Raw genomic sequence first — 21,134 nt, 5'->3', positions numbered from 1 at the left:
AGAAAAACTTCAGGCAGGAAGAGGCCTGTAAGCAGGCAGATGGAATTTAGATAGTTGGAGATGAAAGGAAAGACAATTCAGACAGAGAAAGCAGTAAGCAAAGAACCAGAGTGGATAAAGTTGAGAGTATGCTCTGAATTACATTAGGGTTGCCAAATGAATTAAACAACCAAAATAAATCAGGCATTCAGGTGGACTGGAGCCTAGAAACCTCAGAGCTAATCTGCACTCCACCACCCTCTCCTCTTTCCCCTCTTCCATCCAATCAGTCCCTAAAGCCTGTCCATCATCACCCTTAAAATGCCTTTCTGCCTCTCCATCCCCATGGAAACTGCTTTAAGGCTCACTTTGTTTCCCTCTTGCTTCTTATTCTAATTGCTTCCTAAGTGACCTGCCAGACAACAGTCTGTACAGCCTCTGTGAAGCTGTGCAATGAAAGTCTGATCCAGTCAGTGCTCTGTTTAACAATCCCGTCAATATAGAACATTTTAAAGGTTCTGCACCTCTTGCACACTGTTTGCTGCTTTTGAAGCCCCACTTCCCCTAATCCCCCAGTGATTCAGCCATAGACATCTTAGGTGGATCCTAGATGGCCCACAAATTAATTCCTATACACATAAACTATTTCTGAGAACGGGGATGGTGAATGAATATGCTGTGTAAGCCAACACAGGATAGGAGAACTGAGACCAGCTGAAACCTTCCATAAATACACCCCTCAACTCCATCCCCCCAAAGCCTCCACCACCACCCCCTAGATACTCATATATGTACAGCCTGCCTTCTGTGAGAATGAATTAGACACATTCTTTCTCAATACCCGCTAGCAAATTTTGTACTAGACTGAAAAATACAGGAGCCCTATGCTCTTTTCTCCTGTGCATTCTCCTGCCCTTGTCAATCCCTAGCTGCCATCTCTGCCCTAGTCCCACCCCTGCCTTGTCATGCCTCTTTTCCTATCTGAGAGCGGATATTTGGGTGGAGGAGCCGCCCACTTCCTCTTTGGAGTTCAGTGAGTGCGTGGCAGAAAAGGCGGAGTCAGTTTTGCCTAGCGTTCTGGCTCTTGCAGCGGGAGTGAATGCAGGCGGCTGTTGCTCGCGCATTTTTGTTTCCCTGGGAGTGAGCTTTGTCGCTGAGAACATCTGGCTTGTTGCTACAAAGACTATTGACATTGGTGGTTTCAGCAGCGGCCGCTTAAGGGAGAGATAGTTGCTTTCTGCAGAAGTTGCAGGCATCATTCCCTAGAATTGCAATAGGCTCGGCGCCCATAGTGGGAGACATGCCTCGGGGTCGGAAGAGTCGGCGCCGCCGTAACGCAAGAGCCGCAGAAGAGAACCGCAACAATCGTAAGATCCAGGCCTCAGAAGCTTCTGAGACCCCGATGGCCTCTTCTCTGGCCCCAGGCACCCCGGAGGACGACCTGAGTGGCCCTGAGGAAGACCCTAGCACTCCGGAGGAGGCCTCCACTACACCTGAGGAAGCCTCCAGCACTGCTCAAGTACAAAAGCCTTCCGTAGCCCGGAGCAATTTTCAAGGCACCAAGAAAAGTCTCCTGATGTCCATATTAGCCCTCATCTTCATCATGGGCAACAGCGCCAAGGAGGCCCTGGTCTGGAAAGTGCTTGGGAAGTTGGGGATGCAGCCTGGCCGGCAGCACAGCATCTTTGGAGATCCAAAGAAGGTCGTCACAGAGGAGTTTGTGCGCAGAGGGTACCTGATTTATAAGCCGGTGCCACGTAGCAGTCCCGTGGAGTATGAGTTCTTCTGGGGACCTAGAGCACATGTGGAATCGAGCAAGCTGAAAGTCATGCATTTTGTGGCAAGGGTGCGTAACCGATGCTCCAAGGACTGGCCATGTAATTATGATTGGGATTCCGATGATGATGCAGAAGTTGAGGCTATCCTTAATTCAGGTGCTAGGGGTTACACTGCACCTTAGGGAAATCTGGAGCAGACACTTGAGGGGGTTGGAAACAGCATCAGAGGTACCCAAAGGAGTAGATTAGCTAGCTGGGTGCTGAGTTGAACATGATGGGAAAAGGGAGACATTTGGTATTTGTGATCAGTGCTAATTGTTAACTGCAAAATATTGTACAATTGTATACGTCTTAATATAGTGCTGATGAAGGTCACAATATGATTAAAAATATGATTACAGAAAGGATATGTTTTTTCTTTTTGTCATTGAGACTTAGTATAACAGTTTTGCTACCCTTATAAAATGAGTCCATCATATTCTGTGATCTGGTACATATTTTATATCATTGAAATAGGTAATTCTGAAAAGTTTGAAATAAACCGGTATGTGAGAGAAGGATGGGGAAATTCTTTTATGTCTGACCTTTCTGAAACCTTTGTGTCTACTGTTGTATAAAGAAAACTGACAACTACCATGAATTTCCTTAGCTACTGCACAATATAGAAAAAAATAAAAATATAATGATGAGGACACCTTGTTCATTTATTGACCACCGGTTATGTATGAGGCACCAGTCTAGGTTCTGGGGATCCTCCATGGCACACAGCCCTCAGTTCTAAAGAATGTTCTAGATTACATGGGAAAGACAAATATGTAAACTGGCAGTGTGGTAAATGCTGTAATAGGGAGTGAGTGTGGGCTACCACAAAAATTTAGAAACACTTCTGTGACCTGTCTTGGAGGTGAGACAGGAGAGAGGATATCACAGGATTCTATGAAAATCCAAAAGATGCTTAAATAAGCTTGGGGAAATTTAAAAGGGGCCTCAGAGCATAGTATGAAATACTGTGCATTAGGTACTTTTGGATACCTAACCCAGCCTGGGGGAGGGGGCATTGGCAGAGGGGAGGGACTATCATGGGGTACTGTGGAAATAGAAAACACACCTAATCATCCTGAGGGGAGGGCAGGGGAGAGTGGGGTGGTTGCAGGATAAAGGACATTGTGGGATACTACAAAAATTAAAAAGATGAGACTGTCAGAAAATTCTTGGTGAAATGACAACCTGAGGTCTGAAAATAGTATTGAAGATGGGAAAGGAGTAATTATGGAGGCACTAAAGGCAGCATGGACATTAGGGGGAAAAATGCTCCACTGTAGGATTAAGGTTATGTCAGGGGGGAAGTGGAGAAAAAAGAAATAAGGTGGGAGAGAGGTGAGCACAAGCTAGAGACTCAAAGGGTGGGAGTTATGGCTGATCTTAATGAGAACAAAAATGGTCAGTAATAATGATAATCCCGGAATAAAAATAATTTAAGAAAGCAAAAAACAGCAGAGCCTCTTGGATGAGTCAGAGAGAAGACTGGGCCTGTGGCATCTCTGAAAGGTAACCTGGCACTTCTCTCAAAAACTACAGTTTGTTGGGGCACCTGGGTGCCTCAGTCAGTTAAGCAGCCGAATTTGGCCCAAGCCATGGTCTCACAGTTCCTGAGTTTGAGCCCTACATCGGGCTCTGGGCTGTCAGTGCAGAGCCTGCTTCAGACCCTCTGTCTCCCTCTCTCTCAAAAATAAACATTAAATTAAAAAAAAAAAAAAAACAAAACAAAAAAACCCCTGCAGTTTGTTAAGGTGTACCAATTGTTTTAAAAGTGGGGGTGGGGGTGGGGGGTACACACTCTGGGGTGAGAGAGGAGCAGAGTTAGCACTTTGACTCTCTCCTTCAGCCGGGTAGCTAGTCCAGAGGGCTACCTGGCATGGTGGCTCATGGTGTACTAAGCATGTGGTATCAGGTTTCTTCCCACCTCCAGGAGCTTTCATGCTTTCTCACCTCATTATACCAAGGAGCTCAATGCCCTTCCCATCTATGCTATCACCAGGGAGTTCTGAATCCTCTACCTCACCCTGCAGCAAATCTGGAGATGTAGGAGTCGTCCCTCAAATTCTTTTCAGCTATAGGCAAAGAACACACATAAGACGCTCTGGCCACCCCCAAAGCCTACCACATCTACCCCTAGAGCTAGACACTGTATGAACTAAGTCCTCTAATAGGGAACCCCAAGGAAGGGTGCCTCACCTAGCTTTGTGGGGCTCAGAGGGAGCAGCTATCACACACAAAAGAGTGGCCAGGGTACCTTCTTCTTTCTTTGCCTCCAGTTAGTCTTACCTTGCTTCTGGCTGTATGCAAAGTAAAGTCACTGGGCCAGGGCAGGCTAACAAATGACTTTCTGGCAAAGGCCCAGGGACCCATAGACATCAGCCTGAAGGCTAAGGAGGCTTCAAACAAAAGTAGGAACTATGACACCTCAGCAGCTCCAAATTCATTCAGCAAACAAGAAAATAGTGAGAGCCTTCTATGATTCAGGCATTGTGACAGAAACTGGGGCTGCAGAAAATGAAAAGGCATGTTTCTGGTCCCAGGGGAGCTGTATTTGTCAATGCCACCTCCAGAGGTAGATAAGGTGTAAATCTGAGGTTTGGATTCCTAAGTGACTTTCCTGTCTAGAGCCGCAGGGGTGGCAAGTGACAGATCCTAGACAAGACCCCACATCTGGTCCCGGCAAACCCAGAGTGCTTTCCTATAGGCTACCCTGCTTTCCATCTCTGCCTGCCAGTGCACTTACAAGGTCTGTCTTCAAAAGAAACATGTGAAGTCCATGGGACAGGTCTCAGTAATGCCAACTGCAGCCTCAAATTGGGGACAAGGCTGACTTTAAATTCTCCCCCTTTTATGGAAAGAGGCTCATAGAAGTCCGTCAGCTCCAGGTCAGTCAGCTAGTAAGTGGGAGAGCTTGCAACGCAAAGATTTATTGAGCGTCTCGTCTCCTCTGTACCAGGGGCTTGTCACATATTATCTCTGCCAGGTCAGTATACTTACTCCTGTTTTATAGGAAGCCCCAGCTAGCTCAGGGGAAGAAATGATGTCCTTCCAAAGCCTGTCTGAATCTATGTTTTCTTTGGCTCTGGAGGGGAATAATCACCCAATTGTCTAAAATTGGCTATTTGCAAGTGTGGGCCAAGAAGCTTAATTCAGTCAGAGAACCAGTAGTACCCAGTATAAAGGGAGAAAGAGTGGGAGTATGCCACAAACTGCACTGTAAAAGAAATGACTGCTGGGATCCTGAAAGCCTCAGGCAGGAGGCTCCACAGGGAGGCACAAAGGCTTGGGTGACCTGCCTTAGCCCAGCAAGGAAGCAATTAATGACCCAGGCTCACTCTTCCCCTGGCCTGGAGGTTTAGTGTGTCTCCCGCCCCTTTGCACCCCCCAACATACCACATGGGTACTGCAAAGAGTTAATCTTCATTTGATTAGGTAAATGCTGAGCAAGGGTGGGATTTCCTGTGGCTGTGAAATGAATGGCAGGGCTGAGAGAGAAGCAGGGAAAGGAGCTTCTGGAAGGTGGTGAGAAAAAGAGAATATTCCTCATTCCATTTACATAGATTCTGTGAGCTTTGAGCAGTATCCAGATGGGACACAAGCTGGGAACCTCTTGCTGTGTAAGTCAGCAACCTAAGCTAGCCCCACCCCAACAGAGTTTCCACACAGTGAGTGGAAAAGCTGCAGTTTTAGTTTCCAGAATGCCTCTAAAGTGGATTGAGTTTCTGGGTCCTAGAATACTCCAGTTGTTTAGGGAGCTCAGGGATACAGAGCCCAAAAGTAAGGGTAACAGCTGCCATTTCCCGAGTGCCTAAATTGTGCCAGGCACTTTGGTGGCTGTTTTCATACATTGTCTCTAATGTTTGCAACAGTCCAACAAGATATGTTGGCCCCCCAGGCCAAGATTACAGAGGAGGAAACTCAGGGTCAGATATCAGAAGAAAGTTGCTAGGGTCACCTGGTTGGTCAGTGACAGCCTTGGACATGAACTCAGGGCTGGACAAGTCTAAAGCTCACACTATTACAGTAAAACAACAGAATGCATCAACAGGACACCTGGGCCTCCACCTAGCCTTGGGGAAGTCCTCTGTCTTCAAAGTCCACCACAACCCAGGGTAAAAGTGAGAAGGAGCGTGCTGAGGCGGGTGAGGAGGCATGGGAAAATAAGATTAATAAACCATTTCGGGATTAGCTGTGGGTGTTCCTTTATTCTGAATTACTGTGGCCCCAATTGCTAGGCATCTTTCAGGGGTTGCTGTGTGTAGAATGACTATTGCCTTTACAAGACAAACGTGTCTTCTCCATCATGACACATTGCTCAGAAACTTCACCACCCTGAATGCTCCATCAATCCTCAAATCCCAGGCCCTGGCTATCACACAGTGAACCAACCAAACGGCAATCTTTCTGGACCTGAAACATTGCTGGATGATGCTGTTTTCTGTCCAGAAGGTACAATGGACCACCAGAACCCTACCTTGAGCAGAGTAGAGTGCCTGGGATAAGACACAGGCAGCAAGGAGTTGGCTATCTGGCCATGCAAGAAGACAGGCTGGTGGGGGGGAGGGGGTCCTCCTTGGGCCCAGTGTTGTGGCCATGGCCTCAGCAGTCAGGTGCACAGCAGACCATGGCCATGGTGAAAGACAGATACGGATTCTGCCTGGGCTCACATTCACCCTTGTGATGCGGGTAGGGGCCAGGATCCCTCTGTCTCCTTCCTTTGGCAGAAGCAAAGAATTCCAGTGCTCTAAAGGAAATGATTTTGAAGCAGTGGTGGTGGTAGAGGAGGGTGATTGGTATGAAGATGTACTGAGACCTGTATACAGGTTATTCCAGGGCTTGTGAGCCATGAAAAAGTTAAACATCAAAGAGCTAATGGAATTTCTTTGAAAATCTGAGTGAGGACACTTGCACAAAGGAAGGTCTCGGCTCAGCCAACGCTATATAGAAGAATAGGTCTGGAGCAATCCAGCGCTTGCAAAATAGATTTGGGGAGGAGAAGTGGACTCTGGGTTTGTACCGCTCACCACTCAACAGACATAAATCTCACCCAGGGTGGTTTGGAGTGGGAAGGTAGAGCCCATAAACGGTGAAAATCAGGCCCAATTCTTGACTGGTCAACTTCTGCCTCAGTTCCCTGCAACAAATGACACCCTTGCAAATGTTATTTCAAAATGTGCAACGTATGAGAAAGTGCCCGAAATCCCCTCTGTAACTGTGACCAAGGAGGCCCCTAGATTCATTCTCTACCTGTAAAGTCTTGAAAATAACCGGGCCTATGTTATTTTGGATGTTGTGATTATCTAACAAGTCATCCATTTACTCATTCGACACACACTTACAAAGGTCTATTTGTGTCAGTCCTCTGGAATACATATATGAAAAAATCACAAGCTCTTCTGCACAAAAACAGAAAATAAAAAGGTAAACCTTTTAAATAACAAATTAGGCAGTACCTTAGAAGGTGACAAGTACTTTGGTCAGCAGGGGTGGGGAGGGGGCAGTGGTAAGCTCACACAGAACAGGGTTCGGGCAGATTGGAGATGCCAGGAAAGAAAGGAAGCATTAAATTCTACTAAAGGGTAAGCAGGGTAGAAAGAAATGAAGAAGGTGAGGGGGTTTTCCTTGCTGATATATAAAGGAAATATTGTTCAGGCAGAAGAACCAGTTAGTGCAAAGTCTCCAAGGCCCAGGAGTGTCTAAGCACATTCGAGGAAGGGTGGACAGGCCAATGTGGCTGCTGTGGAGTGAGCAAAAAGGACAAGAGTTGGAGATGAGGTCAGAGATATTAACAGAATCCCACATTATGTGGGGGCTAGTAGGCCATTTTAAGGAACTTGGCTCTTGTGTGCAGTAGAATGTGGGGGGGAGGCAGAGGAGGGAGGTAGTGAGGGACTGAGCAGAGGAGTGGCACAATCTGACTTACCTTTTGAAAGGATAACTTTGAACTGCTTACTATGTTGACAATAGAGTGAAAACAGGCAAGGGTGGGAGCAGGGACACCAGGTAAGAAGCTCTCGCTATAAGTCAGGCTAGAAATGATGGTGGTTTGGATCATCTACCAGTAGTAGTAGATATGGTGAGAACTAATCAGTTTCTGGATACATTTTGAGGTCGACGTAACAGAATTCCTGATGGTTTGGATGTAGAGTGACAGAGAGGAGTCAAGACTGACTCCAGGGTTTCATGTGTGTGTGTGTGGGGGGGAGGGGGTTTGTCTATGTTTTGTGTGTGTGTGTGTGTGTGTGTGTTGTTGTTGTTGTTGTTGTTGTTTTGGTTTTTTTTGTTTCTTTGTTTTGTTTTGTTTTGTTTTTTTGCCCGAGCAACTAGTAGAATGGAATGGCTGCCAACTGATATGAGTAATGACTGTAGTTAGTGAAGTTGGAATGAGTTTTATAGATTGGGGGGGGGGGACGGGGAATAAGGAATTCAGTTCTGGACATATTGAATTAATGTCTCTTTGGCACTCAGTGTGAGTTGAGTAGGCAGTTGTAGAGAAGTCAGGAATTTGGCTGAATGGTCGTGCCTAAGATGTATAGATGGCATTTAAAAGCCATGAGACTATATGAGATCAGCTAGAGAGTGAGTGTACATAGGGAAGAGCAGAAGATCATGGACAGAGATCTGCAGCATAAACAGATCAGAGGGATGAGGAGATGCCAACTGAGAAGACTGAGAAGTTTCATCAGTGCTGTAGACCAAGAATGTAGTGTCCCAGGAGACATGTGAAGCAACGTGTATCAAGGGAGAGCCAGTGGTCAACTATGCTCAAAGTGCCGACACCAGGTGAGATAAGAGGAGGAGTTAACCGTTGGATTTAGCAATGCAGAGGCCTCTGGTGACCTTGATGAGAGCAGCTTCATTAGAGGATTGGGTGATAAGGTCTGCTTTGGACAGGTTTAAGAGAGAATGGGAAGGGAGGAGTCAGTAAGTATAGAGAAGACTTAAAAGGAGTTTTGCTGCAAAGGGGAGCAAAGAAATTGAGCAGCATCTGCTGGGGGAAGAGAGAGTCAGGAAAAGACTACTTCAGATGGAAGAAATAGCATGGTGCTGAAGGGAAGTACTCAGCAGGGAGGAGTGAAATTCCCCATTTTATAAGTTAGAGATGTGCTGCACAAGCTGTTCCGGTGGGTTGGCCAAGGGTACTTGTTGGCCAAGCAAGCAATTGGAGGAGTAAGGTTTTGAATCCAAACAGTCTGACTCCCAAGGCAGCCTTATAACCATAGGCACAGACCTGCTGGCAAGTCAGCGTGGAAGTACTCTTCCTTCCTCTTACATTGTTATGGAGCCTCCCCACTGAACCACAGCTGCTTGAAATGACCACATGAGAGCCACATTTGTTTAATGCAAAGAAAATGAAGTAACAGAAAGCAGAAAAACGGCAAAGACACACAAAATACAATTGCCTCAGTTTCCTATATGACACAGCTGGTGCTCTATTCAGTGTTGGAGCTTTATTCTAAGTCTGAGGCTGAGTAGCACAGCCCCTGTGATCTTGGCTTGCTTAAAATAGACCCCTCTTCTGACGACTGGCCCAGCTCCAAGTGGGACAGACATCCCAGAACCACAGAACTGACCTCTCCTTGACCTTTAGAACATCCTTACTACCTGAAGATCTGTTGTCCAACCAAGCCAGGACAGCAGCTCCCTGGGGACATTAACAACTCTGATCAAACTAAAGGCCACTGTGCCATTCAGAACACTACCCTTCAGGCTGTTGGACACACACACACACACACACACACACACACGATTCGTTTGTTCTCGTTGGGCTTCCTTCAGTTGGTTTCATTCTCGAGTCTTCCTACTCCCTACCAAACTTGTCTAGCAAACAACCCCATCTGATATGACCCCAAGGAATGAGCTTCACAGTGAGGTGAAACCCCATCTGCAGAATAAGCCTGAGGCCAGATAAAGCTTTCAGAGGATTGGGTCTCAGGTCATAGGGTCTAAGCCTATCCCAGAAAAAGAATAATCATATGGCTAATCTAAGCCAGCAAGAATGAATTCAGACTCTATGAGAAAAAAAAGAACAGAGAAAGAAGAAAGAGACCAGAGGCCCAGATTTGGAGGTCAGATTATTTTATAGATGAGCTCCTTCGAGGCACACACACACTCCAATAGCCCTGACCCAGAAATGGCAATCAAGGCCTTTAGGCACCCACATCTCTGTAAATGAACATTCAAGTATTGTTTTACTCTGTTTTCCCTTCAAACTGTGCTTTAGGTAACATGCTTGAAACTGTATCCCTCTTTTCAGAGACAAGCCCCTCCAAGATGCTCCCCATACCTGCTGCAGGGATTGCAATAAAGGCTGTCATTAAGCTGGTCCTCAGGCATCACTGGTCCACGTAGAAGATGGAGAGCAGCCACCAGGATTATGTAATCAGAATTTCCGAAGTCCTAGTAAGATAAACAAGTGCTGGGCACCAATGGAGCAAGAGTTGGTCCCAAACCCAAGGTTTCTATGTGGTAGCTTGGGGACCTAGTTGAAATCAACAATAGCCGAATTATGGAAAGAGCCTAAATGTCCACCAACTGATGAATAAAGAAGATGTGGTTTATATATACAATGCAATACTACTTGGCAATGAGAAAGAATGAAATCACGCCATTTGCAGCAACGTGCATGGAACTGGAAGGTATTATGCTGACTGAAATAAGTCAGTCAGAGAAGGACAGATATCATATGTTTTCACTCTTATGTGTATCTTCAGAAACTTAACAGAAGACCATGGGGGAAGGGAAGGGGAAAAAACAGTTACAAACGGGGAGGGAGGGAGGCAAACCATAAGAGACTCTTAAATACAGAGAACAAACTGAGGGTGGATTGGGGTGGGGTGGGGGAGAGGGGAAAATGGGTGATGGGCATTGAGGAGGGCACTTGTTGGGATGAGCAATGGGTGTTTTATGTAAGCAATGAACCACGGGAATCTACCCCAAAAACCAAGAGCATACTTTACACAGTGTATGTTAGCAAATTTGACAATAAATTATATTTAAAAATTAAAAAAGAAATTATCTAAGTTGTATCAGCCTCCGTGTATGCCACTGAAAACATGAATAATGTCTCTTGCTTTATAGACATGCTGTAGAAAATAAATCACCTGATCTTCACAAAGCCCCTAGACTACTGCTTCTCAAACTGTCTGTGGTGAAGGATGAGTATTTGTTTTTCCCCAAGTCAGTCACTCATGGATCAATACATTTGTTTAATGCAAAGAAAATGAAGTAACAGAAAGCAGAAAAATGGCAAAGACACACAAAATACAAGCCCCGATTTTTGTTAACATCGTAGAGACTCTCACCACGTGCTGTAAGAACTTTCTATACATGTACTCTTAAATTATGTACTTACCACAGATTGGTAACGCACTTTTCCAAAGCATCAAGCGTCCAAAGACTGCACTTTCATCCCTTCTGCTCTGGCACAGTTCCTGGCCCATCAGAGACATCCAATCAGTGGTTGCTATTACAAAATATGGTCCTTATCATGAAGGAGATTGAATAACAAGAAGTTGCAAATAAAAAGAAGAAGAAATACCAAGTGATTTGATTGCTGATGGAGCATCAAGAGAGTTGTGTGCCCAAGAAGGAGTATGGGAGTTCAAAAAGAAGATATATCACAGTGGTCAAGACTTCCACTGGGTCTTGACGGTCAAGGAAGGATGGAACTTACTTTGTAGCTTTTTGTATTTTATGATTGTAGGAAAGCTTCATGCTCATTGCACACATTTCTGCAAGCCCTGAAAGTAGAAAGAGTTTGAGAAATATTTAGTCTTAATTCCACCATCCAGAAGTTACCTGTGCTAATTTTTGTGGGTACACTTTCAGTGTATAGTGAGGAAAGTGTTACTGATGATAATAATAATGAATATGATAAAAACTATAATCACAACTATTATATAATATAAGGTTATATTATATATATATAAGATATTTATATATCTTTATGCTATACATTTGATATTTAATGCTACACACATATATTTATAAACACTTATACCAGTTTTCTGTACATCAGTAGAAACAAGTACCATGACTCAGAGCCCCCGCTATTATCACTGTTGATCCCATCAGCACTCTTGGCCAAGATTCCCACAGGTTTTGTGCCTGGGAGTCCCAGAAGGGTGACACAAATTGCTATCAAGACCTATCTATTCACTACAGTTCCAACAAGCAATCTTGAAGTCCCCTGAGAGAACTTCAGTATAGCCTCCAGGCAAGATGATGACCCTCAAGATGTCAATATTGATCCCAAGCAGTTCACACAGCTGCCAGGGCCCAGGTGCCAGAGTCAAGCTGCATTCTGTGTGGAGGTACATGACGTGGTCCTGTCCCCAACCTTGTATCAAATGTGAACTCTGAAGCATCTCTGCCAAACCCACACTGCCCCTCTCGGAATACCAATCCCCCTCACCTCCTACCCTCCAATCAAGGTTATCTGCAAACAAGTCCCCAATCTCCAACACAATGCACCTAGCAGTTGGAAACTCTAAAACACTCATCTGGACAATTCAAAGTGTGTACATGCATGCACCCACCCATGCACGTACTCTCATACATACACAATTAATGCATTGCTGAAGAGAAACTGCCTAGCTGAGGAATGAACAGATATGACAGCTCCCCCTCTCTTTGTGCACCCGGGGCAGTTCAGAGAAGCTGGCTGCCTCTGAACTCTGGTCTCCCCACCCTTCTTGTGTAGGAATCCCCTTGCTCCTTGGGTCATACAGGACAAAACTAGTATTTACCTCGAGGAATTGTACTAAGAGGCAAAAGGAAAGCCCAAACAGCAAATAATACCCTACAAACATATAGCAGGATAGAACTGCTCTTTGCCCCAAGGCTGATCATCAAACTCAGTCCACATACCACCTTAGCCTGTCATCAGCCATCATCTGTGTCATCTCAGCCACACAAGACCCGGACTTGGCTCGGTACTAGTCCATGCAAATGTGACCCTCAGGCCAATAGTAAGTGGAAAGTGGTGCCACAGCCCAGCCTGCCAGGGGGTCTCCTTTCCCTGAGAACCTGTTTCCTTTTCTGCTGTCTGGAGGGCCCACCTTCCCCGCAATGTTCCTCTGCCTCTTGGCTGCAGCACATCTTCCTGTTGTTTACTGCCCGTGTCTGATCTTTCATCTGGGCTGCCCCTCTCACCCCCATCCCTAAGACAGCTCACAGAAGCCAAGATACCATGGGCTGTTCCGCCATCCTCAAGTTTGTTCCTGACATGGTTGCTCTGTGCCCCCAGTTCTTGAAATTTGTCTGACTACACTTGTTTTTATAGGCTTCTATGACTCTCCTGACCTCTCTGTTGTCCCTTCCTGTACTCATAGCCTCAGCTCTTATTCTCAGCTCATTGACCAAGGAGTTCTGACAGACATGTCCTAGGCCCCAAAAGTGATAAAGTAAGCCTCCCTTTCTTCCAGAAGGTGAAAACTCCACCTTGCCTCCCAAGTCATACAGAAATACAACCACCTCTTCCTAAAGATGCACTCGTATACTCCCATACCCACAGACAGCTGCCTCACACATGTTCAGACTCTCCTAGATGGGACACCATCCCTATCTTCACTTCTGAGTGTGTGCTTATAGGCTTACATTCCCAGGCAGACAGACACACACCCAGGTGTACATGCACAATCAGGTGCCATATGTACACACTTGCCATAAGTACACCACATATACTTCCACACCCACTAACATATCTAAAAATTCATAGGCACCTTACAGTCACACATGCCACATGGAAGTACACAAGCATATGCATGTGTACCCATCAGGAGAGACAAAATCTCAGAGGGGGGTATGACATCCAGAAATACACACAAATGCACACACACACACACACACACACCTAGAAACTAACACACATTACAAAAGCAGGTATACTCACTAACACAAACATACATGCACACATATATACACATGAAAAGGAGAAGCAAGTTATGTCTACCAAAACTACCAAAACTACCCAAATCTCAAGAAAGAAAGAAAGAAGGTTAAAGATGCATTTCTAAGCTTCTGGTTCTTCCCTCTTCCCAGGCCTAGAATATATAGATGTGAAGCCAAATGATCTAACAGTCTCTGTCTCTCTCTTTCTCTCTCTGTCTCTCTCTCACACACACAAGCATGCACAGAGACATGCAAGTGCGATCTCTCTCTCTCTCTCTCTCTCACACACACACACACACACACACACAATGCTCTCTCACATATTCTCTCTTACACACATACACACAGACAAGCAAGTGGGCTCTCTCACACAGAAACATGTGCACATACATGTACTCTCTCACATACTGTCTCTCTCTCACACACACACATACACACACACACACACACACACACACACACACACACACCTTCCATAGAAATCGTAGGGGGGGAGGAGTTGAGGGCAAGCAGCATGGTTCCAGGTTCTGAGCAATAGTTAACTGTGAGTAGGTGGCAATTACAGCCTTCCAGGAGGCCTGGGTCACAGAAGAACCCAGTTCCTGGTACCCAGCCTGGACAGCTCCAAAGGGCAGAGACATGCCAGCTTGCTTCTCTGCTCCTTCTGTTCACTGTTCCCTGCTTCCTCCCCCTGCTGTGAGGCCTCCCACCCGCCCTGGCATGACCCTCTTGGAATGCAGCTGTGAAGAGAAAACACATGTATCTGCTGTTCTTTCCAAACATTAGTCTCAAGAATCTTGCTAGAGAAAGAAGAAGATAGAGTGCACGTGTGCAGAGAGTGATGAAGGAGTACAAACAACCTACATGCCAGGTCAGGGAATAAGAGATCAGCATGCAAAGCTGCAGACAGGTATCTGGGAGGAAAAAGAGGAGTGAGGAGGGAATGGCAGTGGAATCCTATCCCGTGAGCCAGAGCTGCCAACGTAGCAAAGATTTCTTCAGAACTTCCAAGGGGTCTCTCAGCACCCCGTTCTTCCCTGCAACTCTGTAAAATCAGACTGATTCCCTGAGAAAACCTCAGTCCATGGCATGTCGGCCTTTGATATGAGGCTTGTATCATGTAACTAACAAATACAAAGACTGAAAACTCCTGAAGAACGTCAACAGCAGAGGGCCTCAACATAGGGCCCTGATCCTTGAGCTCATGCTGCCTGAAGAAAAGAATGGCTCCTCCTTCCCGTCACCATGTGACTGATGCCCCCAAACCCTCCACCCTCAGTCAGTAGACTCCCACAGGGCAGGTTACAAGAGCTCCAGCAGCCAGGAGTGGGGCTACCCAGGCCAGACCCTGAGGTCCAAGGACCAGGAAAACTGTGACACCCAATATTCTCCAGCCAGGTTTGTAATCATGACCCATTTGCCTCTCCAGTCCTGGCAAGAAGTATGTGGATCAGTGATGAGATTACATGAGAATAAAACCAGCAAAAAGATTTTGTTTTTTTAAAAAAAGCCTCTGAATTATCAGTTGTGTTTTGTTTTGTTTTGTTTTGCTTTGTTGTTTTGTTTTGTTTAAAGAAAACTGTCAGAAGTGGGCATGCCAGAAGAGTGGAAGAAGCTGTGTACCTAGAGCAGGAATCCAGTTAGACCACTATGCTAGGGTTTTCCTCAAAGTATCTCACAGTCTATCTCCATCAGCATCTGTGATCCCACATGTATACTGAAAACAGTTCCATGAGTGTAGTTGGCACCAGAGTGGATATAGGAAAGCAAAGGGGGAACTAGTGGGATGCACCATATCTAGCACTCCAAGAACCCATGGACTGCAGTAGCCTTCCTCTTCCACTGCACCCTACTGTGTCCTGCTTTGCTGTAGGGAGGAACCACCAGCCAAAAGTCATGTTTATGGCTTTTGGACACCAATGGTGGTAGCAAACCCAGGGTCTGTTGTGTCTCTCTCTTAAGGCAGAGAAGTCAAAAGTGCACTGGTTGCTGTGAGCTCCTTCCTCGTATCTGCCTCCCAGCCCCACTCCAGGTTTGGCAGACTTATCTCTTAATAAGGATATGAACAGGAAATTATTATCTTTCTCTGTCCCACATGATCAAGAGTGTGGACCTAGCTGTCAGTGAGGTCTCTGCACAGCTAAAGTAAGCCTTTGGTGGGTCAGACATTGTGATGTTTGGGAAGGGAAGATGTGGGCCATTTGTCCTTGGAATGGTGGAGTCAACCAGCAGATTATCAGGCATGTACTAAGTCCTTGGCTATGGATGGGAGCCCCCAGGGCTGTGGAAACATCACTCATTGCACTGAGGCAAGTGCCTTTCATTCTTTGATAAGCATTCTCTCTTTTAGTGACACCCCCGCCCCCCCCACACACACTGTCCTGCATATCCTGGGGTACGATCATCCTTTTTCTCAGTCTTCATGGGTTGGGGCTGCTTGTACTACATTCAGCCTTGGAGAAATAACAGGATTTGGAATCAGAAGGTTTGACTTCCTCACTTTCACTGGGCTGTGTGACAGTGGACAAAGACTTTCATTTCTTTGAGTCTCAGCATCCTCAACAGTAAAGTGGCTGTACCAATGATAATACCTATTTAACAAGATGGCTAGGAACATTAAATGAGGTACAGGGTGCACAACTGCTTTGTATAGTGCAAGGAGGGACTAAGCAGATACTATGATTCTTATGATTGCTAAACATAATAATAGATAGCAACATGTACTTATGAGGCTGGTCACATTCCCACCAAGGTGGAAAAAATGTCCTGTCTGATTTCTCTGGAAATTGCAGCAGTGTCTATGGCCAGCGGTTTAGTGCAAAGGTCAATTTTCTCATTGTCATTTTACTAGAATGCAAAGCTCCATGGGATCAGGATTCTGTTTGTCTGTTTGCTCCATTTGCTGATATATCCCAGGTGTCTGGAATGGTACCTTGTGCGCATTAAACAGTCAAAAAAATATTAGGTGTATGACTGAAGGAATATTTTTGAGAATCTAGTGGAAAAGATGTCAATAATAGTGATGATAAACACTTTCAAGTTAGTGAGGCACTCCCACAAAGAACTCAGCTGACAGCAGAATATTATTTCACTCATCTTTAAATGAAGGACATGGAATTATTTTAAAATATGAAGACCACTGAAGCTCATGGGGGCACGTGTAGTGAATCATTAAGTTAGAGGTAAATTGTGCAATAGCAAAGCCAGAAAAGTTGCTAGGATGCTCTGAAGATGGCACAGGATTCTCCTCCCATCCTGGGGCAGATTTCTGAATGAGGAAGGAATGTAATTCATAGTTACAGCTCTTGTAAATTGAGCACCTGTTACATCCTGGGCATGTATTTCTATTACCTATGTTATATCATTTCACCCTCACCACACTGTGTGATAGGGTTCATAGTCCTCCATTTTCCAGATGAGGTATCTGGGGTTCAGAGAGGTTAGGCAGCTTATACCGGGCCATGCAAGGTTTGTACTAAATGGCAGAGTGAAGATTTGAAACCAGGTCTCTCCAAGTCAAAATATGCACTTTGCTCTTAAATATTAAATGGCACTGCCCTCCATTATCTGTAAGTGGTTTCAAAATGTGAATATGGGATATGCCAGCTTTTAGGCAAAGTCTGAAACCACTAGATGGATATAGATACCATAAATTGACAGGGAGGCACATTTACACAGACTGTCTATTAACAGAATCTCAAAATGTAATAATATATTAAGCTCTGTTGTGCAAAGACAAAGCGACTTGCTTGTCGCCCATAACTAATCCTGCTTTTCCAGTACACACTCCAATGGGTACCAAAGGTGGACAGGTAGACCACTTACATTTCATGATTAAAGATTCTTCAGGGCTCTTCCAGCTTGGCTTCTCCATTTCAAGCAATTATTGAGTCAATTCTAACTTCTACTTACTTTTCCTTCTCCTCTATAAAATGATGCCACAGAGTGTGGCTAAAATGATATCATGGTGGCAGTACAGAGGCACCCTCAGTCTGAGTGCTATTCTTTGGATTCTGTTTATGTGGCAATGTAGCCTGAATACTGCTTCCTTACTGGACTTTTCTCTTGCCAGACTTATGGATCCCCTTGAGATTTGCTTGAAACTCAAAGTTGATGCCAATGTGGGTGCCCAGTGTGACACTCACTACAACAATGGTCTCTGGTCATTTTTCATTACACACTGTGTACTAGGTTGACTAGCGTGCCCCCAAGATTCATGTCTACCTCAGATTGTGACTTTATTTGGGAACAGGGTCTTTGCAGATGTAATTGGTTAAGGTGAGGCCATACTGGATTAGGGTGGACCCTAAATCCAACATGACTGTTGTCTTCATAAAAAAAAAAATAGAGGATACAGAGACAGAGACTCACATGGAGGAGCACACCATTAAAAAAATGGAGGCGGAGACTGGAGTGATGCATCTAGAAGCCAAGGAAAAGTCAGGATTGCCGCCACCCTTCAGAGGCTAGGAAGAGACACGGAAGGATGCTTCCTTAGAGGCTTCAGAGGGGGCATGGCCCTGCTAACACCTTGCTTCAGACTGGTACCTGTAGAATTGTGAGAGAATACATTTTCATTGCTCTCAACTACTCAGCTTGTGGTAGTTTGTTACAGCAGCCCTGAGAATCTAATACATGCACTGGTAACAAAAGATTTTGAGCACATATCTCCAATATATGTGTATTTATTAATTTATAGATTACATACTAGTGACACTGTATTAGTATGCAATGCTCATCATAAAACATACACTAAAATTAGATATTTAAAAGGATGTGATAAAAATAAATATGCTTAGAATTTCTAGCGTTTCCTTCCTGTACCTCAATGCTCTTCTTACCCACCTCATCTGTGTACACACCTGACGTTGTAGACCGATGTGCTCCACAGTCCTTTCACCTCAGTTAGGGTAACGCTGATGCACTCAACAACATTCAGCTGCCTTCTGTACCCTTCCAGAGGGCTGGCGAAATAGGCTTAATCTCTTCTAAAGCAAATGGGAGCTGAGGAAGTTTTAGGGGTGTACATATGGGTCTGATGTCTCCATATCCACTCTGAGTGAAGTGTCTTCACAGACTGCAATAACTCTCTCTTGTCTTCCAACAATCATACTGGCTCCAATGTTGTTGGCACATGCTGCTTCTATATCCAGCTTTCTCATTGATCTAAGACCACCACTTATAGGATTTTTCAGAAGATGATATCAGGGCACACATATCTAATTAATATTATTCATTCTCTCTCTCTTTGTCTCTCTCTCTCTCTCTCTCTCTCTCTCCCTTCCTCCCTACCTTCCTCTCTCCTTCACTCACCTCTCTTCCCTCACTTCTGAGAAAGAAACACTTTCTTTTACTTGTAAGAATCAGTGACTGAATTCTCCTATATCATGCCATCCTTCTTCTCAAGGGGACATACACCCTTTCCCCCACCCCAGGGCCATTATGACTATTGGAAGGTGAAAGATTCATTGCAAATATAATGACAAATACTTACATTTATTATTTCAAACTAGTATTCCCATTATACAACTTTGCTTCTGGAACTTATTCAATCCTGTGAGGGGGAAAAAAAGATGGTGAGACCATCATGTGCACTGGCCTCTGTCACCTGTCACTGGCCTCTGTCACCTCACTTAGATGAGAAGTGTCAAGGTGGGACTGCTCCTTTATTGAATATAAAACAAGAGGAAACGGCAAGTCACCCAGAGGTGAACATGACAGCTGATACACTAATCTCCAATTTCTACCACTGTTCCTTGGAGAACCTAGTAAGATCTGAATGTAGTGGGTGCAAGGGGCTTTTATTTCCTGGGAATATGCAGGGATATGCTTAATAATCTTCTCTTTGGGGTAGAGGAGAGCAAACTTTCCAAGGGATCCTGCCAAGATTTACCACTTCCAGTGCGCTAGTTGTAAGGATGGAAAGTAACTGACTGAGACAGTTCCCAGGCCTGATGTGTATGTTTGTGGGTCAAAAATTGATGGAGGGAGATGATCCCTAATTCTTATGAATGGAATGTGGAACATGTAACCATTCCACAATGACAATAAAAACCAGAGCACATGGTCTGACTAAGGGTCCTTTGTTTCTATTTACATCTCTATGTTTCCACTATGAAAGTTATACATATTATGCACATTAAAGCAACTTTTTAAATAGAGAAAAGAAGAAAGGAATGACCCCAAACATGCTCAGACATAACCCTCTGGCCCAAGAACCAGAAAAAAACATGACTGTCATTATGCCCCAGAGGGGCTTCTAATCCAGGAACCCTTTGTTTCTCCAGTCCTGGCAAGAAAGTCAGCAGATCATATTTTCTTCAACAAATAAATGGCATGGAAAAGATGAAGGGGAAATGCAAAACATTAAAAGACTATGCCACATATCAAACATATGCAATGTGTGGGACTTTTCAGATCCTAATTCGAGCAAACAAACTGCACAAATACATAAATCATGTATAAATACAGGTCTGATGAGGCAATTGGGGAAATGGAAAAGTTATTATTGGGTAGTAGATGATGCTAAGGCAGTCTTGGTCATTTTCTTGGGTATGATATGTGCCATGGTTCTGTTACAATGGATCCTTATCTATTAAAGTGTATTTCTGGATGAAATGAGTTGATGTCCACATTTTGTTTCACAGTACTTCAGAGAAACAAAACAAAGCTTTTTTTTTCTTTTTTAAGTATGATGAGGGATAGATGAAACAAGAATTGAAGAAAGTTAATGACTGTTGAAGTTGATGACTCTTGAACTTAATGGGTACACGGAGTGCATGGTACTATTCTTTCTGTCTTTATGTGTTTGAAATATTCCATAATAAAAAGTTAAAAATAAAAAAAAATGAAATACTGGGATTACTGAGGGTGATGTGCGTGTTGAGGGTGGGTTAGAGATGAGAGACAGAAAAAAATAAGAGATAGTCACGTTTATGGGAACAATAGCAAGTGAAATATGAAAAATGCCTGTGAAATATCAGTCACATATTTGTAGACTGTGTGCCAATTGCAGATTCTGGCAGATAGAAGCCACCCTTAAACAAATGGTGCTGGAAATAGCCCTGCAATTTTAAGCAACGTTTATTTACTCAAAGAAAGAAGTTTGAAAGGAGCGGATGTCTTCCTGATCTCTTAAACACATTTTATTTTAGAGAAATCACTTTTTTCTTATTCTTGTTGAAGGACATGTAAAGAAATTTTGTATGTAGTAATATGCACCTCTGGTAAGAATGTTGAAGGTGGACAGGATGCCTGGGTGGCTCAGTCGGTTGAGCGTCTGACTTCAGCTCAGGTTATGATCTCACAGCCCACGAGCTCAAGTCCCACGTCGGGCTCTGTGTTGACAGCTCAGAGCCTGGAGCCTGCTTTGGATTCTGTGTCTCCTTCTCTCTCTGTCCCTACCCCACCCATTCCCTCCCCCCACCTCAAAAATAAATAAAA

General features: G+C 44.6%; 1 protein-coding gene across 1 annotated transcript; it reads left to right on the top strand.

Moving 5' to 3' along the window:
• The first annotated feature begins 1,037 nt into the window (after positions 1–1,037).
• MAGEH1 (MAGE family member H1) lies at positions 1,038–2,449 on the top strand. The gene has a single exon (XM_030306078.1). It carries the CDS (start codon positions 1,280–1,282, stop codon positions 1,937–1,939), a length of 660 nt encoding a protein of 219 aa, XP_030161938.1. The 5' UTR covers positions 1,038–1,279; the 3' UTR covers positions 1,940–2,449.
• Positions 2,450–21,134: the final 18,685 nt, after the last annotated feature.

The sequence above is a fragment of the Lynx canadensis genome, chromosome X (assembly GCF_007474595.2).
Source record: "Lynx canadensis isolate LIC74 chromosome X, mLynCan4.pri.v2, whole genome shotgun sequence".
Lineage (NCBI taxonomy): Eukaryota > Metazoa > Chordata > Mammalia > Carnivora > Felidae > Lynx > Lynx canadensis.
The sequence above is the reverse complement of the archived record's forward strand: the minus strand, read 5'-3'. Positions and strand labels throughout refer to the sequence as shown.

Excerpts from the sequence above, each read along its gene's own strand:
- MAGEH1 (XM_030306078.1), top strand. The coding sequence starts at position 1,280 with ATGCCTCGGGGTCGGAAGAGTCGGCGCCGCCGTAACGCAAGAGCCGCA.